Source organism: Arachis ipaensis, chromosome B7 (genome assembly GCF_059453495.1).
Source record: "Arachis ipaensis isolate K30076 ecotype BB chromosome B7, ASM5945349v1, whole genome shotgun sequence".
In the NCBI taxonomy this organism is placed as follows: Eukaryota; Viridiplantae; Streptophyta; class Magnoliopsida; order Fabales; family Fabaceae; genus Arachis; species Arachis ipaensis.
This window is the reverse complement of record NC_142442.1, coordinates 119,122,844-119,149,414: the sequence shown is the minus strand read 5'-3', so window position 1 is coordinate 119,149,414 and position 26,571 is coordinate 119,122,844. Positions and strand designations below refer to the sequence as shown.

At 36.3% G+C, this 26,571-nt stretch overlaps 2 protein-coding genes and 1 pseudogene across 3 annotated transcripts; 1 reads left to right on the top strand and 2 right to left on the bottom strand.

Annotated features, from left to right (window-relative positions):
• Positions 1–14,205: 14,205 nt before the first annotated feature.
• LOC148553893 (uncharacterized) lies at positions 14,206–16,889 on the top strand (annotated as a pseudogene).
• A 199-nt stretch (positions 16,890–17,088) lies between these two features.
• Positions 17,089–19,540, bottom strand: LOC148553892 (serine/threonine-protein phosphatase 7 long form homolog). Its single transcript, XM_088492416.1, has 2 exons — positions 18,614–19,540; positions 17,089–18,521 (listed from the first exon to the last, which is right to left on the bottom strand). The coding sequence occupies exons 1-2, from the start codon at positions 19,538–19,540 to the stop codon at positions 17,217–17,219; spliced, it is 2,232 nt and encodes a 743-aa protein (XP_088348542.1). The 3' UTR covers positions 17,089–17,216.
• Positions 19,541–21,114: 1,574 nt separating this feature from the next.
• LOC107609941 (endoglucanase 2) lies at positions 21,115–25,354 on the bottom strand. 2 transcript variants are annotated; one of them, XM_016312007.3, is made up of 6 exons: positions 24,248–25,354; positions 23,461–23,744; positions 22,339–22,776; positions 22,062–22,209; positions 21,728–21,894; positions 21,115–21,642 (listed from the first exon to the last, which is right to left on the bottom strand). In XM_016312007.3, exons 1-6 carry the CDS (start codon positions 24,462–24,464, stop codon positions 21,310–21,312), a joined length of 1,587 nt encoding a protein of 528 aa, XP_016167493.1. In that variant the 5' UTR covers positions 24,465–25,354; the 3' UTR covers positions 21,115–21,309. The 2 variants fall into 2 exon arrangements, with proteins under 2 accessions (XP_016167493.1, XP_088349393.1); XM_088493267.1 differs by lacking the exon at positions 24,248–25,354 and adding an exon at positions 23,934–24,061.
• Between the last annotated feature and the right edge of the window lie 1,217 nt (positions 25,355–26,571).

The following is a 26,571-nucleotide window of genomic DNA, read 5'->3' as shown; positions in this document are numbered from 1 at the left end:
GCAGCCGAGAAGTAGAAAGATTAGGCACCCTACCACCTGCAGACAAATGAAGTGCTATGTGAACAATTAGCAACCAACAAGCAAAAAACAATTAAAATACATTACCTATATAAGCCTTTAACCCTCTTTGTCATTTTCTTTCTCGAAATTCAACAACCCAAGAATTGACAAACATTCACCATCAACAAAACATTCTATCAAAAAAATCTAGAAACTTATCTTCTTCCTCATTTCTCTCCACAGCCTCAAGAATTTACATTGGCTCAGGACACCAATACAAGGGAAACATCTCTATCAACTCACCATCCAAATAAAAAGGGTATCCGGTCTCTTGCAATCAAACTTTTACAAACATAGACTTGAAGTTTTTAAAAGAAGATTTATATAACAAGAAGATAGAACGACTTGGAAAGTTGCTAAGGTAAACCCACAACCCTTTCCGCACCCCCTTAGATTGAAACAAAGAAAAGAAAATATTTAACGAAGTAGGATATTCCAGAAAAGCTATCAAACATTCATAAGCTCGCAGAAAAGCCAAAGAGTTTAGGTGTAACTGCGAGGAAACACAGTTCAATTGCGTCAGAATTTTGCCTCAAAATCAGAAAAAGAAAATTTCAAATAAAGTTCTGTAAAACAGGAAGTATATATGTAGAAATAAGCTCAGTTTCCTCTCCTCTCACAAACCCTCTCCTCACTACCACAAGGGAGGAGTTCGATGCCAATAGTCGAACCCTCTTTGATCAGTTTCAGAACCCTAAGCTCCAACAATGACTTGTTATCACGATAGGTAGAAGAACGAGTTTTAACATCAATATGCACCCAGTGATAGGTATTTTCGCTTTTAACCTCGACTACATTTTCCTTTTCTTTCTCTCTAACCATAGTCAAAAGACAAAAAACATAGACAAAGACAAAAGAACTAACCTTCGAAAGTCATGTCCCTTTCGCGAACTTAAGCATGAAGACCAAAGTCAAGAGTTCGTGTCTCTTCCCAAGATGAAAAACATAATAAACTATTAATAATATCCACTAACTTAATGGGTAATTCAAAGTGTAACTGTTCACATATCATGATGAAAAGAACGGACCAAATCTCATCTAGAGAAGCAAAGGCAAATTTATTGCAGCCCGGTTCATAAGGTACAATAATTATTAATTGCCAATTTTTAATTACTATTGTTATTTCCAAAATTTAATTTGTTTCAAAACTCAAGCTTGAACAATACCAACGTGCATTGAGCTTGGGGGCTAATATATTCGTCCACAACTGAGGTATAACTATATGACAAAAGCTCAACTTGCTAAAATGTAAGTTCGGCAAGTCAAGCTTGGGGGCTATGTACCGTATCCCTTATACATCGGTGGAACCGGATTATACCTCGGCAAGACCCAAATAAATTCAAATTATTTAAAATCCTTATCATTAGTCGGCCACGACTAACGGACTGATGAATAATTCAGCTATATTAGCTATAAATCAGAGCCTAAGCCGACGATAAGGAGGCAGAAGTTTACCAACATAGCGCAAGACACTATACTCGCTCTCTTTTTAAGATATTTCACTGACTTGAGAGTCTTTTTTGTAGGTACCACACTTGGGTCCGAGTTCACGAGGATACTACGCCCCTAAGACAGAAATTGCAAGAGCTTTCAAGAATTATGCGGAGCCGACCTATAGCAATGCAGCGTATCCTTGCGAGAACATATCTTATAAAGTATTCTTGTATATATGAACTTTCGAGATATAGTTCGACCCTTGTAATGTTGTCATACACCTTTATTATTATTTTTGATGGAATGAACATAACTCGAATGCCAAAGAATACGGTGGGTGTGTACTTATAAAGGACACTTAGATGCTCAAGTCATAGTTATCAGAACCGAACCAGAAATTGACCTGGCTAAACTATTGGGTTATTGACTTAATGGTTCAACTGATGAGTCACTGATTGAACCATTTGACCCAGTGATAATTAAATAAATATATAAAATTATAATATAGTTAAAATTTAAATAAATAAAATAAGAATTTAATTTTGATGTACTGTCAGTATAAAATAATTTTACATGTGTATTTAATTATGTAATATTGAATTAGTAAAATAACTATTTTTTAGATTGATAGTATGAATGGTCATCCAAAAAAAGAATATTGTATTAAAATTAAATTATAAAATAAATAAATACAATATTATTATTTAAAAAATAAAATTAATATTTTATATTATTCAAGTTCGAATAAATTTATTTTAATATAGCATATTAAATTATAAAAATGCTAGGTGTCCAAGTCTTTTTATAACCAAATTTAACGAAATTGTTTAAAAATAAAAACCCGTGCCATTCTCTCTCCTTTAACAATCGTTGCTACTGCTTCTTTTTCTTCTCACATTCTTTCTTTCTTCTTCCTTCTTCAACGTCATTATTGTCGTCGCTGTCACTGCCATCGTCATTGTCGTTGTCACCACAGTTTTTTTCTTCTTCTTCTTGATGTTGTTGTTGTTAATTTCTTCTTCTCTTTTTTTTTTCTCATTACCCTCTTTTATTATCATTATCATCTTTCTCAATTCTCATCGTCTTCATCATCTTCTTCTCTTATAAATGTTCAAAAAATTAGAGAACATAAATTTTGGTGCACAGCACCAATTTTTAGTATACAGCACAAAAATTTTTTAAGGATCACCTGCCTAAAATATTGACACCCAACCAACAAAATATGCATAACAGATAAATTTGTGTGAACAACGTAAAAATCTTATTGCATAGCATAGAATTTTTTATGTGCAGGATAGAAATTTTTGAAGGACTACGTACTAAAATATTGACTCATCCAACTAATAAAATACATTTGCAGTAAAAATTTGTGATATGTGTAAAGATTTGTGTGCTATGTGCAAAAATGTATGTGTTATGCGTAAAAATATTTGTACTATATCGATAAGTTTATGTTATGTGCAAAATTTTGTGTGTTATACTTCAAAAATTTGTGTGTTATATCAATAAATTTTTGTGCTCTCCAACAAAAATTTGTGTACTGTAAAAAACGCGTAAAAAGAGTAGTGATGTATGCACACATTTTTTTCATTGGATTTTGCACCAATTTTATTGAACTTGGTTATAAAAAGATTTGTATACGTAGCATCACTCATAAAATTATTATTAGTCTTTAATATGACAAGTAGAAGCATAGCTTTTAGAATGTATATAATTGTTAGCCTATAGATTTATAAGGGAGATGTTGGCCTTGGAAAAGAGTAAGTTATAGAACTGGTCATGGTCCCAAGTTCAACATATGCTTGGGCTACTTTTTGAATTAATTCAAAAGAGTTCCTCCTACCGCAATCCAACACGCTACTGGTGCACCATGGAGGCACACGGGTATGTTAACCCGTCGAATCAACTGATCCGGTTTAATCTGGATTTGATCAATTTGATGCGAATTTGATCAGTTTTTTGTGGGTTAATTACAGAAACAGTCAGAATCTTAACTCAAACTAGTGTCGAGTCTAATTCACTAGTTTTTTTTTATTGAATCGACCGGTCCAATCCGAGATAACTATGGCTCAAGTTAATAAGTATTTAAGAGACATATAAGAATCCTATGAATATAAAATATTAGAACTAAGAGAATAAAAGCATAAAATATGATATTAGTTTGTAGAAGTTCATGAATTTCCCTTTGTTAAGAGGTAGAAAGTATTTTATATATAGACCTTAGGTTGATAAACAATATTAACGTTATGATAGTTTAGTCATTAAGTCAGAAATTATGACTAACAAGTTCGTTAGTTATAAGCTAAGAAGCTTCACACGACATTAAGCAGTATTTATTTAGTGTCTATGTTTATAGGAGATCGTTTGCTTGCGAGATACAAATTCTTTTTTTTACTAATTATTTTCAAAATTTTAATTTTTTTTTTGTCATACAACTCTCTCTCCCCCTTTCCCTCTCTCCCTTCCTCCCCCCACACACATTCTTTAAGACACACTCTACTAAAGGATTCATATAGTGTCTCCACAAAGACTAAAATCCTAATGTGATCTTTATCGAGGCTCAATATAAGCCATTAGTACAAGCCTCCAATCACGATTTTATTCTTTATCTTAACCATTCATTTCCCTATCTCTTATTACTCTGTTGTTGTCCTTTCCACCTTCTTTCTTCTTCTGTTCTCTCCCTCTGTTATTGATGTCACTATTGCCCCTCATCTCTTCCTTTTCCTATTCTCTCGCTTCTTCTTACTCTCATACCTTTGCCTTCAGTTATTTGCAGCTCCTGTCTTCCTCTTCCCGTCCTTTTGCTCCTACTTTTCTCCTAGTTATGCCCTCAACCACTATAGTCATCCATTCTTTCTGACTTGCATTTGTCTTTTTTTCTCTATCCTCCTTACTTCTACTACAAGAAACTCACCGAAAACCATTAGATTTACGGGTGGGTTTACAAAAAAAATTCGCCTGCAAATTTATTATAATCGGATCTAGCGGTAGACAATTTTGGACAGTATAAAAGCTCGCCGGTAATGATTACTGTCGAATTTTTTTATTTGTTCCTAATTACCAGCGAATTTAACTGCAGTATTTAACTTTTAATAGACAAATTTTTGAGTCTTTGCCTCAAAAATTTTTTTCGAAGGTAACATAGTGCCATTAAATTATTTTTTGCACATTTATTACTGTCAAATTTGTCCTACAATAAATCCGATGGCAATATATAATTTTAAACGATTATGCTACGTGTATACCAAAATTAGCTACCAAAATCAGCCACTAGTATAAAATATATGTTGAAATACAAATACAAATTAAAAATAAATTAAACCACACTGTATTATACACAAATACATTAGTGGCTGATTTTGGTGTACAAATAGCATTTTTGAAATTATAAAATATTATTTGAAAAATAAATTAATTCATACTGGCGAATTTACCCTATGGTAATCATGAATTTTAATTTTTTTCTTTTTAAAAAGACTATAAAAAATACATGCTATAACCTGATATATCATAATCAATTTGTCTAGAATTAATATTCAAATTAAAATTAATGAAAATCGAATACTATTTTTAAACAAAATATTCAACTAAAATCTTAAATAACAAAGTTACATAAGAAAAAATCAAACAGATAAATTAAAATATTATAAAAAATAAAACAAAACCCTAATCACTATGGATCATGATAATCGTCGTCGTAGTTGTCCCCCTGGTCTTGCTATGTTAGCGGTCTAGGTGATGGTCTCGGTGCCTATACTAGTGCTTGTGTAGAGGATGAGGAGCCCCCTCCAACAGTGGTGCTGCCACTAGCGTGCATCTGGTCATAATATATCACCAGTGCGCATCTGATCATAGTATATCACCATTTGCTGCTGCATCCATTGGATCTGCTCCAGTTTTTACCTAAACTCCTCCCTCAGGGACTCTGTCCTTACATCACAAGAATTCCTCTCTGGCATGTATGTGAGGAGCTCATTATGCCTATTTTCAGGCAGATACAACTGTTAACCCTGATCCTGAAGGCTGTGGGTCAAGCTATGGACCTGCTCACCAAATCGACATCTTGGGATCTGCAGGGCTGGTAGCTAAGGTGGACGAAACCCTCAAAGTGAAAATGTGAAGGCTGCTAGGAACAACAACCTCAGCCTATAGAAATGATTCTTGTACAGCTCAGATGTAATTTGGTACCACATTGTATTATAATCAACTATGGAAGTAGATGAGTTGTTGCCATCTTCTCCACTTTGCTGGATTGCTAATTAGCAAATCTCTCCTTGTTATCCTTCAGTGTGAGAGTATACTTAAAGACCTCCGCCATCGTCACCTCACAGTCCAATGACTTAGACTGCATATGTTGAATGGAGCGGTTAAATAAATTGAGGGTTAAAGAAAAAAACGAAGATAAAATAAACTTAATATATTAAAACAAGTTATATACTATCCTAGCATTTATCTTCATAAAAGTCTTTAAACCGTCAGTATACTTGGACACCTTGACCAATGCCCTGTTGGCCCTATAGGTGGTTCGGTGACGGTTGAACCCCTCATCATTCTGCCTAGCCATGCGGTGATTTAATATCTTCTTGATCATGACATCGTGAGTCTTATCCTATGTAATTTTATCCTACACAAGAAAACAATTAGTATTAGTTAATCCAAATTAAATACATAAACAAAACCAAAGATAAAACTAGTTAAAGTTTACAACCTAATTCATCTAGTATCACCTACTAAGTTTCTAACCTAAACCTAGTATCCACAAGTACTATTCCAACTTGACTAAGGAGAATCCAACCTGGTTTAATAGCTACCAAATATTATCCTAACTTGGCTAAGGAGAACTAATCCTAGTTCATCTCAATCAACAAAACTAAATACACAGAAAATTACTTTAACTTTTTCAATCTATTTCTTTTGCCTCTTTTAAATCTTTTTACTCATGACTTTTTTAATTTTCTCACTTTACCATGATTTAGCCTTTTTCTTAGTTATAGAAAGATAGACATCAGATAGCCATAACAAAGAAATCTCAAATAAAGCTCAAAGAAAAAAAAATATTTATGAAGTATGTGTATGAGATGATACTCTAATTTCACTCTATTTTCCTGCCTTCCAATGCTGTCATGAAGTCAGCTATATAGTGCATGTCTTGCACTTTAAAATGCTTCACTTCCTCTACACATTTGCTACTGATTCTGTCCGTTGCTGCATCTAACCTTGAAAACACTTTTATCACTTTCTATTAAGGATTTTCTTGCTTCAATCTAATTGTCTTGCTTAGATAATTTTTCATCTGAAGTTGTAGAAGTTGGTATTCAATAGTATTGCCTGCATTTTTTTGTCTCTCTCAAGTTGCAGTACAAACTAGAGAAAATGCCAACTGGAAAAATTTACAATGCTTGGTTTGTAAAGAATTGACAGTTGAAAAGGCCAAAAAGAAAAAGTTAAAAAAAAAAGAGAGATAGAATGAGCCTTATGTTAGCTATTATAAGAAGGTTAAGACTTCAAGTAGTTCCACTACTGTTCCACTATCTCCACTGCTGCCGCTACCCTCAATCTCTTTGGATGAGGACTGTGATGATGATGAGGATGAAGATGATACTGAGAATTATAGCTTATATTTTTAGTATGGTTGAACGTTAACAATACACTGATGTTTATAGTTAAGTATCAATACACTTGTTTTTTTGTTCTGAATTGACTTCTTTATTTATAATGCTTTTCTTTTAGTTTGAAAATACGACGAACTTGTTTATTTTTTGGAATATTATGAATGTTCTAAAACAAGTTAGATGAAAATTGAATTAAAATTTGTCTTGATTATATTTATATTTATTTTGTATGAAAATATGTTTATTTTGCAATGAAAAAATCTAAAAAAAATTCTGTTTTACTATACTGGCGGATTTATAGACAAAAAATCCGTCTGTATGTAGAGTTATAAATGCTTTTTTAGGATTTAATTACTGACAGAAAATCTGTCGAACAATCTGACGTTTATAGTGAAATAGATGGGATGATTACCAAAGAAAAATATGCCGATAATAGAAAAAATCTGTCAATAAATTACAGACAAAAAAATCTTTCGGTTAATTATTAACCGGAAAAAATCTATCGATAAATAATTTTTAACAAAGTTTTTACTGATGGACAATATTCATCAATAACTAAAAATTCGTCTGTAATAAAGACCAAATCTAATTTGTATATAAATCTATTTTTAATAAGTAGTTTTCTAGCAATAAATATTTACTAATAAACTACATATGTATTTTGATGATTAGTTTTTAAACATAAATTAAATAAAAATTATTTAAAAATTAGTTGAATAAAGAATTTTGTACTTTTATCAATTTAACTTTTTTATTATAATTAGAAATCAAATTTAATCTTTTTTATTAAATGGTTGAATAATTATTACGTAATTTATAAAATATATAATAAAGATATAAAAAGTTTAGTGTATTTTTTTCTAAAATATTATTCATCACAAATAATTTATAAAATACGTGCTTTACTATTTTTAATACTCAAAATAAAAAATTTATTGGTTAAAAAAATCAATCTACTATCTTGGCTAATCTCATATTTATATATTTAATATTTAATATTAAATTTAAATATGGATAATATACTAATATGAATAAAAATATTATCAATTATTTAATATTTTTATATTATTTAATTATATATATTCAATATGTTTATGTAAAATTTTTTGTTATTTTTATCTATTATATGTATATTTTTACTAAAAATTTCTGGATTCGATCACTAAACCCGCATGTATCATCATGTTTATTCCCAAAAAGAAGTGAGTTGGACATTATTACCATAATTACAGCTAAAGCTAAAACTAGAAGTAGGAGCTAGTAGTTGGGAACATAGTCTAATCTCTAATGGTAAGGTGTTGACTGTTGATGATTCTTTTTCAGATTCAGATGCATGAATGTAACCCAAGTATGGGGAGAAGCCAGACGGGGGTGAAAGGGCACCTGTCCTTGACCGTACTCAGAAAGGGTGCCTCGTGTGTATGAGAAAGACACAAATTAAAAGGTAAATGTCCGGTGTCCCCACACCCTCACCAGTCACCATTCATGAGAGCTTGTGATGTCTGCAGATAAGTGTCCTGGGCCCATTGGCCCACCCCCAAGAACTCCCCTCAGCACGGCGTTTCCTTAATTGAATGAGAATTATTGCCCACGTGTGATTGGTTGAGGTGATAAGTGTTTGGATTCTTTGATCAAGAGTTTTATAAATTCCAAAATAGACACAAAATAAAGGAAAACAAATTATTGATAAAAAAAAAGTATATAACATTGTATTAGTATAAAATTGACCGTTAAAAAATATTAAATAATTTAATATTTTTTAATTATTATTTTTATATAAAAAATAATTATATATAAATTGTTATCTAAATTTAAAGTTTTTAAAATTAACTTGATTATTAAATTATAAAATTAGAGGTTTAAAAGATTAAAATTTTAACTGAGTTTTAATTTCAGTTGAATCGGATATAATAAAATATATTTTTAAAAAATAATTTTTATTTTAACTTTTTTTTTTGGTGACTAATTATTATTTTAACTTGATTAACAGCTAAAATATCGCATCGATTAATCGATTCTTTAATCGATTTTTTAATTAATTTTTTTATCTGAATTAAATCGATCTAATAATTAATGTCAATTAACTCAGTTGAACAGGTCAATTTGATTACATTATCAAAACCATATATACCTAAATTAATATAATTAGTCGAATTTGAGATAATTTATTCCCATATTCCATTATTAGATGAAAAAGAAATGAAAATTAATGGTGACCCAACAGGAGGCAATGGTAATATTGGTAAGGTAGGAAGTAGGAACCTGGAACTTGCATTTGGAGGGAGGCTGGAAGGGTGCTATGATTACAATTTATTTATGGAAAGTTGGTAATTTAAAAATAAGTAATGTTAAGAAGATAATAAAAGATCACAGTTAAATAATTCTAAATTTATTTTATTTAATATTTTTTATTGTCTTTTAAATATTAACGTTTGAAAATACCTTTTTCGACTGGCTTTTGATTATTGCCCTTTATTCCAAGTTTTCTTTTTTTATCGTTTAGGCATTGGATAAGCATCAGCTCGGTTGATAAAATTTGTCCGCTGGCATTTGCCATCTGGCAGCGGTGGGAATTAATAATGTTGAAGCTTGGCTCGTCTTTTATTGTGTGTGCATCCCATCCATCATTTCACTCTCCTTTATCTTCGGTCAAAAAGATTAAAGAGAAACCAAAAGAAGTAACACTTAATAAAATATTGATTTGGCTTCGATGATAGCCAACTTAGTGACATAATAAGGAATTGATGTTTGATGACCCACCAAAAAGCATATTTAAGTAATTGAATCCATTGCATTTGCGCAGGTTTTTCGTTACTTTCACATGTGTGTTTTGCTACTATCTAGTTCAGTTCTAGTTTCCACCTCTTCCCAAGTTAGATTCAACTTTCACATTCACATTATTTTCCCCGTAAAACAAAGTGGTGCTTTTGAATATTGCCCAAAGGCCATTGAAAGTATGTGTGTACTTAGTTTCTGAAACAAAATCATTGACGTCTTTGAAAGTTTGGTGAATATCATGTACTGAAACGTGGACACGGCTGAAATTCTAAAACAATATGGGGCCTCCCACATGAAACTTTCTCCAAACACCTGGTGTTCAACCCTGCAAGTAAACATTCTCGTCTAGTTCTCTGGTTAGGCTTTCAGATCAGTTCACTTCTTTACTTTACTCCGAAGAAAATAAAGAGCTAGCGCTTTTTACACTAAATTTTAAACTCTAAATTTTAAATTTTAACTTTCAAATATTAAACGCTAAATTTTATAATATTAAATTTTTAATTTTTAATTTAAATTATTAATGTAAAATATAATAAATAAAAAATTAAAATTTATTTAATTAACAAAATTTATTTAAAGATGACCCTGATTTAATTTTTCAAATTCATAGTTAATACTCAAATTCGTTTGTAACTAATTTTTTAAATTTGTTCTCTCAAAATTTTATTAATTATATTAGTTCTTTAAAAATATAACTATTAATCAAATTAATTATTTTTTCAATTGAGTATAATGTCATGTTAAGTATTACATATTATAAAATAATTGATTGACATATCATGTGTTAAATTTGTATGATTTATTATTTTGTGATATATAGTATCAATAGTATGTCATTATATTATGTGACACTTAACATGATACGTCATTAACTAATTGACAAAAAAAACGATTTGACTTTTGGTTATACTTTGTAGGAACTAATACGATTAATAATTTTTTTCAAGAATTAATTTAAAAAACGATTAATTTTTTAAGCACGAATTTGAGTATTAATACTTAATGGATTTAATTAATTAATATGTGTTCTAAAGACATATGTTAAATTTACAAATTAAAAATTTTTTATTGAAAATATAAAAGATTTAAATTTTTAATACCATTGTTTTGTATTCATTAAATAAAAATATTTAAAATATATTACTAATAATATACTTAAAACACATATTAGCTAAATCCATATTGAATTTGAATAAAACTCTACATCAAAGCAAAATACTTAACCAAATCTAACTAAAATTACGCGCTTCTTTCTCTTTCTCCTCTTTCTCCTTCTCCATTCCCTTTTTTTTCTCTTTTTCCTTCTCTATTTCCTCCTCCTCCTCCTTCTTTTTCTTCTTCTTTTTCCAAATTCGTGCACGCAGGTTCTTCTTTTTTTTCTTCTTCAATATTGCGTCTTCTTCCTTTGATTTTTTGTTATTGTCATCATTAATAATACCAACATTTTGTGAACATTTTTATTAGTTTTGGTTTTTTCTGCTGCTATCATTAAATAATTTTGGTTCATTTTTTAATTTATTTCGGTTCATTTGCTGATAAGTATTGACCAAATCTTTTATTCCTTAAGTAATTTCGGTTTATTTGTTAGTTTAATTGAGATTCATTTGGATTCAGAAATAAATTCGATGAGTTTTTGTTAATGATTGAGTCTATTTTTAGCAAAAAAAAATTATTTATTATCACTTTATTCAATTGTATTAGATTTTATTGCATTCTATTCAATTTTTCTTGAAAGTCATTCCAATCATTGGGACAAATTATTCATTGACAACACACTTGTACTGCAAATGAACCGAAAATATTATTAAAGCGAAATCAATGTATAATACCAAATGAACCGAACATTTGTCTATTATATAAATTCGAATTCAGAAACACCTGCGTTTAAAATGAACCAAAAATATTATCAAAGCGAAACTACTGTATAATACTAAATAAACAGAATATTGTCCATTATATAAATTCAAAATGTTGATTTTTGTTAGCAAAATATTAGTGTTGTTGATGATTACGATAACGAAAGAAGAAGAAAAAGAACCTACGTGTACGAATTTAAAAGGAGGAGGAGGAGGAGAAGAAATAGAAGGAGAAGACTAAGAAGAAGAAGTTACGTTTTTGAAACGCGCGTGTAAGATACACTAGTGTAATAAAAGTGATTTTTATTAAATTTAAGCCAATTTAATTAAATTTAGATAAAAAATACTTGGATGTTTAGATGTGTAGTTAGACTAATTTAATTTATGCTTGATGTTACTTTTTACCTAATGAAAAGTAATAATAACTAAAATCGTATTCGTTAACCGGAAATAAAAAAAGATCGTATTCAACAGTTTTTATTTTAAAAATATTTTTAACATTGTAGTAAGTTTTTGAAATGGTTATTTCAATCCAATTTGTCCAACTACAAAATTAAAAAAAGAAAATAATAAACCCTTCATTCCACCCTAACCATTACGCTATTACTATCCCCCCTTCAAACTCATTGCAATGTGCGACCCACCCCTTCGTATGACCTTAGTGAAACTAGATATAATCTCGAAAAGTGTTTCTGTCGGTAAGATGTACACAAACAAATTAGTAAAAAAATATTTTTTTAATCACACTTTCGCATAACTTTGTCTTTTTTTTTCTGTTGTAATTTGATTGACTATAAAATTTGATATAGCTTATTTGCAAGTTTCAACTCCCACTGAATGCCATAACATTTTTTAACTTTATAATTATCATTGTCCTTTTTTGTTTCATGACTAACCTTTATTAGGAATAATTTTGTCCTAAAACTAATATTTTTAACAGGAAAAATGACTGGGAGGACTAATTAGTAAGTCTAATTATCCTCCTAATTCTACAAAATTAACTCTTATCAAAATATATCCAAATGTGTATTTTTTTATTATTATTTTTTCCCACAATTATCAATTATAATATTTATTTTTTTAAATAATCAAGTTCAAAATCTTAATATAAAGTATGAGCGAAAAGAGTTCAACATTTGAAAAGGTTGTATTTAATCTCTCTTAGTATTTTTATGAGGGCCTTCCTCATAATTTATTGTTTTTATTGCGTCTAATATTCTTGATAGCGAAGTCATAAGGTTATTTGGGTTTGTCTTTTTGGATTAGGAAGTGATCCGTTAATTATAACCTTTTTAAAGAGGAACCTATAAACTCGAAATCTAAACAAAGTCAAATAACCACGTGCCAATCTCAAGTCACTGCAAGAATTTCTTTGCAAATCTCTCTAAACAAACCTAAACCGGATCACTAAAAGGTAGTTATCGGATGATTAGCTAAAGCTCTCTAAAACAGCCTAAGAAATACTAATAACCGCCCCAAACACAAACAACTTTATTAATACAAGTGACTCATTAGGTCACAGGTACGCTATTCATTCTGGATAATATTATATTCACCTTCTACTCGCACTAGCTTGAGTGTCGGAGTATCTTTGCAGGTGTCCGCTGCTACCATTTCTCTTGAAACCAGCGTATACCTCTTTTACCTCAGGCGAAGGAAAACTCAATCTCTAAACAGGACAAGTTATACCTCAAGCCCAGCTTACTCTGCAGGGTATTTTGCTTCTGTTTTGTTTTGTGATGTGGTGTTAGTTTTGTTTGTATGATGTAAGTCGTCGTTGTTGTTTTGTAAGCTCGACTTGAGTTCTTGAACTCTTCTCCCATTTTCTGGTGGAGAGCTTTAATCAATGATCGAAAAAAAAAATTCAAAATTTCAATTCATCTCAGATGTATAAAAGAAGGATAAAGTAATAATCTAACTTATATAGAACAAAATTAAAAATGGCCAAATCAATGATAACATAATAAAAATCTTCGCCATGTTCAGAGAATCGTGTTTTCATAATTTTCTTGTAAAACATGCAGATGTATAAACTAAATATCATACTCAGTAAAGTTTCATTAAAACAAGTTTTTCTACAGTTGATGATTTAATAATATTGTAATTGATTTATTTTAGGGCAAAAAACTAGAATAAACCAAGGGAAGTTGAAAATTACTTAAATAAGCCAAACTGAAATTCGTTTCTGCAATGAGCCAAACCTTATATTTATATAATTCGAACCAGTGTGGTTCGAACTCAATTCATTAGTAATTCGAACCAGAGTGGTTCGAATTATGAAGAGGGAAATTCATTCACCTAAATCGAACCAGGGTGGTTCGAATTACTTGGGAGGAAAACCTATCACATAATTCGAACCACACTGGTTCGAATTATATAGGGAGAAGCTGCATCAAGTAATTCGAACCAGGCTGGTTCGAATTACACAAATTGAATTCGAACCAGTCCGGTTCGAATTAGTGGTAGACAGTGCAGTATATATATGGTTCTAAACGTGAGTTGCTCTCATAGAGGGTGTAATATGGCTAGTGAGGAGAGTTTTGGGGTTTTGGTTCACCATAGAGGATCCATTAAGAGAAAAACTCGCTCCGGTGTGAAGTTCACAGATAAGGATCCTCTCTGTATCGTCGTGAAACCAACGACGAGCTATGATGATCTTGTTAGATCTGTGCTGATGAAACTCGGTCTGGAAGGTGCGAAGCGAGTGAAGAAGTTTTTCTATCGCATTCCAATCACTGTCTTGCAGGATACGGTGAAGTATGATTGCTTCACGATTGGTAGTGATGAGGACCTGCAAGTCATGTTTCTATGTCGGAGGCAGTTTCCCGAGGTTAGGACACCAGAGTTGTTGGCAAAGTTGGTTGATGTGGTATCCAGCTCAGGGGGTTCGAACCAGAATGCCACCACTGAAGCAGCGGCAGCCGGTTCGAGTTCAAGGCCTGCCGTTGCTTCTTCGTCCGTCCCTGTGTACGAGCCAGCGGTCGAACCAGTCGCCTCCCCGTCTTTTGCTGTTGATCTGAATGATGGAGTAGGCGACGTGGTAGGATCAGTTGATATTCTGCCGAACGCTTTACAGGGAGTTCCACCGGTTGGCGTCGGTGACGGAGTGTTGGGTGATGTAGAGGAGGACGACGTCGAGCCGGATATGATTGAGGATGACAGCGGCGACGAGGTTGGAGCGACTGAGCCTGCATTGGTAGTCGGTGGTTCTAGTTCTGGCACACAGCAGTATCCACCACATTTTTCCTCTTTGGACCTAGATGCCATGAGGCAAGAGGGTGTTTCAGGGCACTCTGTTGGATTCGGAGCTAGAGATGCTGAAGGGACTGCTGGTTTGACAGAGTTCCAGGTTGGTCAGCAATTTTAGGATAAAGACGAGGCCCTGTTAAGTGTGAAGACTTACAGCATCCGGTGAGGGGTACAGTACAAGGTTGTGGAGTCTGATCATCGCCGTTATGTGGGCAAGTGTTCTGAGTTTGGGAATGGGTGCACATGGTTGATTCGACTGAGTCTGCGGAAGCGCAAGGGCATTTGGGAGGTCAAGCGGTACAATGGACCTCACACTTGTCTTGCGACCTCCATCTCGAGTGACCACAGGAGCTTGGATTATCATGTAATTTCCGCGTTCGTTATGCCAATGGTTAGGGGTGATGCATCCGTCAGCATCAAGGTGCTCCTAAATGCCACGGCAGCACACTTCGGGTTTAGGCCGACTTACAGGAGGGTCTGGATGGCGAAGCAGAAGGCAATTGCCCTCGTATATGGTGACTGGGATGAGTCATACAACGAGCTCCCCAGGTGGGTTTTGGGAGTCCAGTTGACGATGCCCGGTACTGTTGCAATCCTACGGACGAGCCCCGTTCGAGTTAGTGGACAAGTAGACGAGTCTCAAGCTTTTTTTCACAGACTTTTCTGGACGTTTCCACCGCTCATCCAGGCATTTCGCCATTGCAAGCCTTTAGTTAGCATTGATGGGACCCATCTGTATGGGAAGTACGGGGGTACTTTGCTCATCGCGATTGCACAGGACGGGAACTCCAACATTCTACCCGTTGCATTCGCACTAGTAGAAGGTGAGAATGCAGAGTCTTGGTCATTCTTTCTCTCCCACCTTAGACAGCACGTGACACCGCAGCCCGGTCTTCTGGTTATATCGGACAGGCATAACGGCATAAAGGCTGCGCTTGAGGCTCCGGACGGGGGTTGGTTACCTCCATCTGCATACCGTGCATTCTGCATTCGACACGTAGCGGCTAATTTTGCCCTTACCTTCAAGGGCAAGGATGCACGTAGGCTTCTAGTGAATGCCGCATATGCCAAGACCGAGGTTGAGTTTGATTACTGGTTTGATATTCTTCGGTCTGAAGACCCGGCAATGTGTGAGTGGGCGAACCGGATTGATTATTCCTTATGGACTCAGCATCGTGACGAGGGACGGAGATTCGGTCACATGACGACGAATATCTCGGAGTGTGTGAACTCAATCCTAAAGGGTGTCAGAAACCTCCCTGTTTGCTCTTTGGTGAAGGCAACATATGGAAGGCTTGCGGAACTCTTTGTTCGCAAGGGTAGAGAGGCTGAGGCCCAGATGGGAACCGGACAGCAATTCAGTCAGTACTTGGTGAAGTGTATAGAGGCCAACTTGAAGAATTCGAGGTGCTTCACGGTGACTTTGTATGACCGGGATAACTCCGAGTTCACCGTAGCCGAGACCACTCCGACGGGCTCTTTCTCATTAGGTACCTACAGAGTATCGCTTGCGTCCAGGACCTGTGACTGCGGGTACTTCCAGGCACTTCATTTCCCGTGCCAGCATGCACTTGCATGCTGCGCCTACTCACGGGTTACCTGGTCCTCTTATGTTCACAGCGTGTATCAGATTAGTTCAGTGTTCCGTGTGTACCAGATGGGATTCACACCGCCGATACCGGAGGGATTCTGGCCACCTTACGACGGGCCAACCGTGATCCCGGACCCTGCCAAGAGGCGGGCAAGAGAGGGTCGTCCGAGATCCACTAGGATACGGACGAACATGGACGAGGCAGATCCGAATCGGCCAAAGAGGTGTGGCCTTTGTCGCCAACCCGGACACACCCGCAGGAGTTGCCCACAGCTTGGAGGACCGTCTCACATGGGGGGCCAGTAGTAGCGATCTTGTTATTGTTAGTGTTCATTGATTTTATTTTTCATGTTACTTGTTATTTAAGATGATTTGTGTTATCTGTTTATCCTTTTACCTTCTAGTAATGAAAAAGTTGCATCTGAATTTGAATATGGTTAGGAATCCCATGACTGCAAAAGTTGATAACTACAGTGTTATGATTCAATGATAATACATAGTCACTAATCCACTAGGTAAATAACAGATTTTTAAGTACAATAAGATGAGCAAACAACAAGGAAAAATAGCTCTAAAGTAAATCATCTAAAATACATGAGTGAACCCTAACGTCCAAAATACATGAAATGTAAATCATCTAAACAAGTGGGAGCCTGTCCCACAACGACGGGGAACCCGTGGCCTCTGACCTCTGCGGATAAACGGCTCCTCATCCTCTATCTCATCTGCGTCCTCATGCGGGGCAGGCTGTGCGGGTGGCGTAAAATGGAGTGGTGCGGCAGACGGCCCGGCGACAGACTGTGATGCAGCGGTGTAAGCGGAATGTGGGGTACCTCCCAAAGCAAACTGGTCACCAACAGGAGTCGTAGCAGGCTCGTTCAGATCAACATCTAATGGTGCCTGCGTGGCAGGGGTCTGAGGACGCCTCCTGCCCGGCTCGTCCTCCTGCATGATAGCCGAAATCTCCGCCAGAAACCGTGGACTGCCGAAGTCAGGATCGAGCGTATCTGCCCCAAGGAAGTCCTGCCACTGTGATCTGGGAATAACCCATGGAGTACCGTCCTGCTGAGGCTGGTCGTCGGTGGGTACTCCAACAAAGTAATGTCCAAAAGGACCGGACCCAAGTCCAGCGTCACTAGGCTCAGCCCCGTCACCCATCCCGGAGTCATACCACTCACCTCCGTGAACCCCATCCTGGGTACTACCACCAGCAACTGAGGCCGCCCCTGCACCATCCCCGCCCTCAGGCCCATGCTGATCAGCGTCATCGTCCTGAGGGTCAGGTGCAGCGGCATGAACCGCAGCACGCCCTCTACCTCTGCCAGGATGATGTCGTCGTCGACCCCTAGCGGGGCCGGCCTCGTCGCCAGCCTCCATAGCACGCTCAAGCCAACCCCAGTCACGCTGGCTATGACGTGTGCCCACGCGAGCTCTCCTATCAACCCGCCTCCTATCCGGCACGTCGTCAGGCCGATCCATCTCAGGTACTTGCCCAGCTCCCCGCTGTGAGGCCTCAACAGGAATAGCAACGGCTCTCGGATCGCCCAACTGCGGATCCGGAGACAAAAACCTCTTCCCGTGCTGAGTCCACCAATCCAAGAACTGATGCGACGGACCAGGGTCAGCAACAACATCGAATCTCAGCACGCTCTCCGTACGGTCCTCCCAATACTGATGCCACTTCTGCAAATGGGACGGGAACCATCGATCGCCGCCTCTGCCGTCCTTCGACATCAGAAAGTCGATGTTCAGGGCAGCCTGTGGACGAGGCTGCACCCCTCCAAACTGCGGAAGAACTCTGTCCACCTGATGCCACTCTATGACGGCAAAGTAGATAAGCGATGTAACAGACCGCCACAGCACCATATGTCGAGGCTCCAAAACCTCGGGATGCACGACCTGAAGTACGTCAGGGCTACTGTACGGCATCCAGATAAACTGCACGCAGAACGATACAATGTCAGGGCAACTCGTGATGCCAACTCGTAAATTGTGGTTAAATAAAAAAACTTATTAAGTAACATACTGACCTCTCTATCCTGCAACCGGTCTATCCATAGCCTCCACGTCTGAACTCTAGGACCCTTCTCGCTACTGGAAGGGATGTAACCTGACCACCTGCAACATGCACATGTGTTACCGCTACTTATATGTGTGCTTAGGGTATCCAATACATTATGAATGAACACGCGGTTATGTGTAGTAAATTGAAATAGACAAAGATTAGGGAAGTACCTCGAGGCCAGTGGCCAGCTGAACGTCTCAAATCCTGCAGGCCTAAACCGAGGAAATCGCCAGAAAATCCATGACTGAAGTAGCTGAAGTGGGCCCGCTAGCTTGATAACATTTCTGTTCGCCACACGGCACATGCACCGGTACAACCATGCCAGTGCTGCAGAACCCCAGCTGTAGGTCCCCATCTCCTCCAGCCTAGCTACAAACGGAAGCCATCTGATGTGAACGCGGTTGCCCGACTTGTCCGCAAAAAGCTGCGTGCCCAACAACATCATGATGTACGCACGGGCATAACGACACACAGTATCCTCATCAGCTCCCTCCGGGCACTCACCAAACGTCTCCTGAAACCAGCTGCAGTTGACCGCGTACTTATGAACCTGGCTAGGAGGAGGTACCACTCCAAACAACTCCTCGAACCAAACCCAGGCTGGACGGCCACCATCGATGTATACATGGAACTCTGATAGGCAGCCGCTGACGTAACGCCCGTCCACTGGCAAACCCAGCTGGTATGCCACGTCCTGCAGTGTGATAGTGCACTCTTCGAACGGCATATGAAAAGTGTGCGTCTTCGGACGCCATCGCTCAACAAACGCACTCACAATGGCCTCGTCCAACCTGAACCATCTATCGTTCAGCCTTGCAAGATGGTAAAGACCAGCCATCTGCAGGTATGGAACGTATCTGTCATCCAGGACCATGCCCTGCTGCCGCCGCATGCTCCTGATGCATCGCTGAGGCTGCGGAAGAAATGAACCGCATTATTAGAACCAACTTAATTACCGGTGACAAACATAATCAACACGATAATCCCTAAACCAAAAAATCTTACTATGCATAGCCGCTTAAAAATCCAAGAACGAGAACCATTTGCATAAGAAACTTAAATTAGAAACCACCATAGCCTACTGACATCAAAGATCTAACATTATAAAACCACAACTAAACCGCTTACGTAAACCACTAACATAAACCACTAACGTAAACTGTTAATGTAAACCGCTTACATAAACCACTAAGATAAACCACTAAGATAAACCACTAAGATAAACCACCAACATAAACCACTAACAAAAACCACTAACCTAAACCATTAACAGAAATCACTAACATAAACCGCTAAAATAAACCACCAACTAAACCAACATCTAACCCGCATGCCAAACCACTAACTCACATGTACCGGTAAAATAAAGTTATTTCCGTACTAACCTCTTCGTTGATGACCCCAGCTATATGGGCGACTCCGTCCAAGCGATATAACCGTGCCGGATCGTCCTCCATGAGCAGAGTATTCCGTTCAGGTCTTTCTTGGAGAGAATCTGGGTCGTTTTCTCAGAGATTTGGTGGGGCAGGGAAAGATGAGAATGGTTCGAATGAGGCTGATTCGAACTCCTTATATAGCCGAATCACTAGTAATTCGAACCAGGGTGGTTCGAATTACTAACAACCTTGCTTAAGCGTAATTCGAACCAGGGTGGTTCGAATTACATGCAGAACTTATTTCCCCATAATTCGAACTGGAATGGTTCGAATTACTTGTATAGGTAGTTCGAACCAGTCTGGTTCGATTTACGTTCAATTTTTCTTTGAAATTCGAACTGCTTTGGTTCGAATTACTTGAAGATAGAGTTCGAACTAGCCTGGTTCGAATTACATAAAAATATGATCTGGCTCATTGCTGTATCGATTTTCATTTTGGCTCATATAGGTAAATTTGGATTGACGTTGGCTTATTATAGTATTTTGCCCTTTATTTTATTAGTTGTGGGTAAAATAGGAATACAAAATTGATGTTATGAATTGGATAAAATTTTAACAAGTGTCAATTTTATAAAGTTAGAAAGATAATTAAATTTATCAATTTATCCTCCTAATCAAATCTCATTAAACAGAATGATTATTTCAAAAATTTATTGTAACACTAAAAATATTTCTCAAATTAAAAAATACTTGAGACGATTTTGTTTTCAAACATAAACCATAATAGACCAAAGTCCTTTACCCTAGCAATTTGTTTGTATTCCTTTAAAATGCATATATATAGAGTTTTTACTGGGAGCCGAATCTCTCTGGTGTCACTAGCAATAACGGATCTAGCTTAGCCGTGTAGTTACAACTTACAACTTACAAGGTATCTTAATCTTTGATGGCAAAGTAATGTAGAATGTTCCAAGATTTGTGTTTGCAGATTTTTCGTACAATTTAATGCAACCAAGGATCACCACTATACGGTGATCACCATACGATTTTTCGGAAACAAAAATGTTAAAGATACGTTCTACAAACGTGCACCACTACAAAAAGAAGCTCAATTAATGCGCTAATAATGCCAAATCAAACTTTACATATACAAACGACTAACCTATCCAAAAGCCACAAGATTACACTCATACAAACATAGTGATACAAATATAATATACTACATTAAGCACCAATCTTTTTCATCCATTTTTAAGTAGAATTGAGGATGGCGAGGAATTACAGCTTACTTAAGAGATTGAGCGATAGAAGATGTGGTGACTAAACTTGATAACAGGCCAACTATTACAGCACTGTTATATGTGCTTGGTTCTGTTTGCATAGAATTGTTCCTGGAATCAATAAAAGTCTCATTCAAGAATGGTCCACCAACAAGTGCTCCAGTAGCAACATTGGGATTAGGATCAGTTGAGTCGAGCCACTGGAAGCCATCTTTGCAGCCAGTTTTTGCATCAGCAGGGATCGAAGCACCCCTGTGATGTACAAATTGCGGGTATTTATCTCCATATCCCACTAGAAAACTCATATGCATAGGGTTCTTCCCCAGTACGTAGTCAGCCTGCAAGTGTAATGAGATTTTCAATATGGACACGCATCAATTACTCTGGGATGGATATCTGTGCAAATAATAAATGGATACGTACCTGAGATTTGGCAAAGTCTCGAAGATCTAATGGGCTATAAGAACTGGAATCACATTTTAGTTTTGCGGTCTGTGATGTAAGCATGTAGTCACTGTAAATAGCAGCCAAGAATGCAGAAGCAACAGGATGCTGCAGAGCATTCCACTCACTAACCCATATGAGGCCCTCTGTATTGAAGAGAAATTAAATCACATGAAACGGGGGTTAGAGAAGACATAGCAGCAGAAAAAGAAAGAGAGAAAAAAGAAGTATTTCAATAGTTTCCTCTAATGGTAGTGTCGCTCCCTTGCTACCATCGAGTATCCAATAATATAGCATTAGAGAAGGAAATTACTGTCTGTTCTGCTTTTTGTGGCTGTTGGAGAATCTGGAAGAAGGCCACACATTACAGCCTCAGCTGATTTCCTGTAATTTTGTAGGCCAGAACCGTATGAGCTTGAAATGTCCTTTGCCTTAAAGAAGCTTAATCTGGATAACAAAACCTGCACCAAGAACATGAGTTATTGCTCAAGCATAATCCTTTTTCTATAGCAACATTTATAACATCTAGTGATTGTATTCAGTTATTAAAAATCAAACATATTCCTTATTAGTGATTTAGTGACAGATACCTGAGTTCCAGCAAGCTTGTTGTCCCAACTGAACCAGGTTGGACTTCCCCATTGTGCATAATCTTCTCCATTTTGACCAGTCACATACTTAAGGTAAGAATCATCATCCGTAGCATGATAGAGCCAGCTAGCTGCCCATAAAAGTTCATCACCGTATCCAGTTGAGTTATAGTATGTTGCAACATCAGGTATAGTCTCGCTATATATTCCTCTATTTTTATCTGCAAAAGTAAACAATTCCTTTGCATGCTTGAGGAGAGTGCTTGAATATGTAGAATCACTCTTTTTGAAGACCAAAGATGCCGAGGCCATTGCTGCTGCAGTTTCAGCTGCAACATCTGATCCAGGGCTAGATGCATTAATCTGTGTGAGAGGCCGTGGTTCAGTCATGGATTCAGGCCTATCCCAACATTTGTGATCTGAAACAGGATTTCCCACCTGTACCACCAATGATTTTGGGGAACTGAAACTAGTTAGGAAAGGGTTTAACAGAACTAGTTGCGTGTAAAAATCCTGAGAGTCCTAATTACAGAAGACAATGGTTGAAGGGGCAAAACATAACAGGGACAAAAAATTCTCCAAATTTATTCATAACCATATGCCTATCCAACAGTCTAGAAATCAAGGGATATACAGTACACAGTCTGGCAAATCCCAAATCAATAGACTGTCATGAACAAGATCTCTTACCAAATCTCATGGCCTGTCCTGGCATTAGTACCACAAACAACAATTATGTTGGAAACTGAAAACCATAATGAAAAACAATCTAGTTTTCATTTTTAAGTTGATCAATGTTTTAAAACTAAAGGAAAACACGAATGTAGCTACATCATTGTCGTACTAAGAAATATTTACACTTCCAGGTGAAGCTTGTAACTGTTTTCCAAATCAGTCGCTCCATATGAATTATTGACACTTCAAAATGTTTTCACCGTGAATGAATTAAAATCGAATTCTAATGTACCAATGATACAGTCCAAGAATCACGAGGTATCCAGTGTGCTCATGTCATTTTTAAGCGTAGAAGATAGATCGATATAATAACTATATGTGGGTAAACCAGATAACTAGAATATAAAGCCAGGGCATCAAATAGGATTTGTTGAGCACAGTAGTAACCTGAATATAAAGAACATTGGGAGAAGGATGAGCATTGATAAGGTAATCAGTGATCCACTTGAGGGAATCTTTGGCCGGTTCCAACTGGCCAACAGCATCCATTTGATCTCCATATTCCAGAATAGCCCAAGATAACACAGTAGCAGTAAAAGCCATTGGAAACCCAAACTTCATGTGATCCCCAGCATCATACATTCCTTTTGACAGATCCAAATTTGCTTGGCTTCCATCCTTTAGAGCCGAATCTCCTCTCCAAGATATTTTGTTGTCAGTTAACTTTCCAGCTGCATCACGAAATATGATTGTTAACTCAACATATAGAAAATCCAAGATAGTAGGAAAATAAGATCAGCAATACGCCCAATAAAACAAGTAAACAAAATATGAAGCTTGTTACATTCTAGATCTCATAGTGATATATACATGCAAGATGCAACAAGTAAAACAAAACAAACAACATCAGCTACTATTACCAGTCTTTTCCCATCGATTTAGATAAGAGTAAGACGATAATATCTTTTCACAAGTCGTCTTTCAATTTAACACATTAAAATCTAGGTACTTTTTAATAATTGAATCTCTTTCTCTTGTCGGTCTCCACCTCTTAACTACTTTCAATAATTTAAGCCGAGTCAAGAGTCAAGATGAGCAAAATAAAAAAATAAAAAATAAAAAAAGATAGAAATAATCTGCAACATGATAAATCTGATAGAAAAGAAACAATAAATTGATTAAGACGCATCGCAAACAAACAGCATTGTAAAATCCAAATACGAAAAGAGCATACATTTTTGTATATCAAAGAATTGCATGGAAGTTTTGAGTGCAGAGGAATATTTCTGGTCGATGGCGCCGGGAGGACCAGGTACCGGAAGTGGCTTATCGGAATGGGAGTGATCGATCTTCTTCTTAACGGTGTAAACGATAGCACCGACCACCAGAGCGAGAATCAAAAAGGCTATAAACCAGCCACAGCACCCTCCTGACTTCGATTTCTCTCCCATTCTGCAAAATGCGCTTCACAATGCTGAAAAATGAAAACTCCACCGCAGAGTTTGGGGGAAAAAAAAAAGGAAAACTTGGATCTGTACGGAACAAAACCACCCCCAAACTCAAGGCATTGCCATTTTGCTAACTACAATGCCGGTTGTTCCCTCTTCCTCAAAGAGAGAAACAGAATCCAAATTTTACTATGACCAATAACAATGGCAATGCCTATCTTCGGTAACAATTCAGTTTCAGATTAACAAATAACAAATTAATCAACAGAAAGGGGAAAAAGAAGTAACAGCCTGTAATAGTACAGTGTGGAAACAGCGTAGCTGAATGGATCGAAACAATGCAGAAAATTGGGAGCGTGGATTGAATTGGAATGGAATAGAATAGTCTACGACGACCAATGTTCCCGCTAGAGGATCTCGTTGGAGGTAGGCGTAGTTGAGATCTTGTGGTTTTGCGTGGTAAATGACGATTGTGCCCTTGCTGCTGCGTCGGTGGGTATTGGCCTATTGAGGGGCATAAGAGTCAATAAAGAGTCAAAACCATGTGACTGATGCGAGCTTCGTCGGTGGAGTTGTTATTGAATTTGGACCGTCGAGTGGTTATAATGAGAAGGACCCTTCATCTTAAGCAACCACATTAAAGCTTAAACCATTCATTTTACTTAAACCTTAATCAAACACTTAACGCAATTCCTTTGTTTTTTTTTTGTTTTTTGTTTTGTTTTTTTTTTTTTTTTTTGTCGTTTATTTCTGCAAACGGTGGGTGGAAGATGCATCACTTGTTTTATGGTAGTAGACACTAGTATTAGGACATACTTGTTTCCCGTGTTGCTACTTATTTTATGGCATTTTTTTGCACTTTCTATTTGTAGTTTTGATGAGTGGTGGTCTTCACGTTAATCTCATATTTGACTTGTGCATACCGCAAGAAGTATTCTTAGGGGGAGAGGTTCGTGTCAATTTTCAATTCCACATTGTAAATTAGTGTTGTTGAGTTGTTTTCTATTGTACTCATCATCAATCCTTTTCCTTTTGAAAAAAGTAAAGCATCACAGAAGTCAGATCTGTAGCATGAAAAAGAATAACATATCCATTTTAACAACTTTCATAATACTGATTTTTTTTTTTTGGTAAGTTCATAATACTGATTTATCAAATCAATGTATGCGAGATTTATGGAGTTGGCGGCTTGGCGCTAATTGCATACGGCTTTTGTGGTTCACGAATCTGGGTTCATTATCTAGGCCCAATAATGTATTTTTGGGCTTATTGTCCTTCGCTGTTCAATAAAAGTTGACCCAAACCAAAAACAATTAAAAGAATAAATGATACAAATGAGTAGTGTGAATGGGGGTTTGGGTTGGTTTCTGGGTTTAAGCGAGTTCGGGTTTTGTTTCTAGGCCGGGTTTAGCTTCTGGCCCATGACCATGTTCAAAAAAAAAAATGAGTAGTGTGAATGGGGGACGCTAGGGCAAAATTTTGTTTTGTTCTAGTTCTAGACTTGTAAGAAAACTAGTTTTATTTCCCGTGTGTTGTGATAAGTACTGATGTGGATGCCCATTTACAATGAAATTCTCTTTACTAAGGATGACTCTATTAAATATAATTTGAAAATGTTTCATTATAAATAGAGGCTTAAGTCTCTGAATGAAAACTACACTACGATCAATAATAAATACTATTCTCTCTCCCTTTATACACAGCAATAATACTCTTTTTATACATTACTAATAGTTCTTCCTTTCTTTTATGTTGCTACATATATTTACATATATGAATTATCTTTATTATTTTGAGTAATTATATTGATAGGTATAATATTAATACTAAGGCTATCTATTTATATTTCTTGTTTTAAATCTATTTCCTCTTCCTTATTTATTTATTCTATAACACGTTATCAGCACGAGACTCTGATCAAATTTTTAGGAAGACACAGGTAACAAATTTTCATTATGTCGAAACTCTCTCATCTTGAATTCAATGCTCTTGATATATCAGGAAACAATTATTTATCATGGATATTAGATGCTGAAATTCATCTTGATTCAATAGATCTTGGAGATACCATTAAGGCTGAAAATAATGCATCCTAGAAGGATAAAGCTAA

What these genes read in the sequence shown, in the direction of transcription:
- LOC107609941 (XM_016312007.3), bottom strand. Translation starts at nt 24,464, where the DNA reads ATGGGAGAGAAATCGAAGTCAGGAGGGTGCTGTGGCTGGTTTATAGCC. An exon ending in CCAATGTTCTTTATATTCAG is followed by an intron (nt 22,777 to 23,460) that starts GTTACTACTGTG and finishes TTGGTGGTACAG; the next exon opens with GTGGGAAATCCTGTTTCAGA. An exon ending in ACAAGCTTGCTGGAACTCAG is followed by an intron (nt 22,210 to 22,338) that starts GTATCTGTCACT and finishes TTCTTGGTGCAG; the next exon opens with GTTTTGTTATCCAGATTAAG.
- LOC148553892 (XM_088492416.1), bottom strand. Translation starts at nt 19,540, where the DNA reads ATGCGGCGGCAGCAGGGCATGGTCCTGGATGACAGATACGTTCCATAC. An exon ending in ACCGGTTGCAGGATAGAGAG is followed by an intron (nt 18,522 to 18,613) that starts GTCAGTATGTTA and finishes TTCTGCGTGCAG; the next exon opens with TTTATCTGGATGCCGTACAG.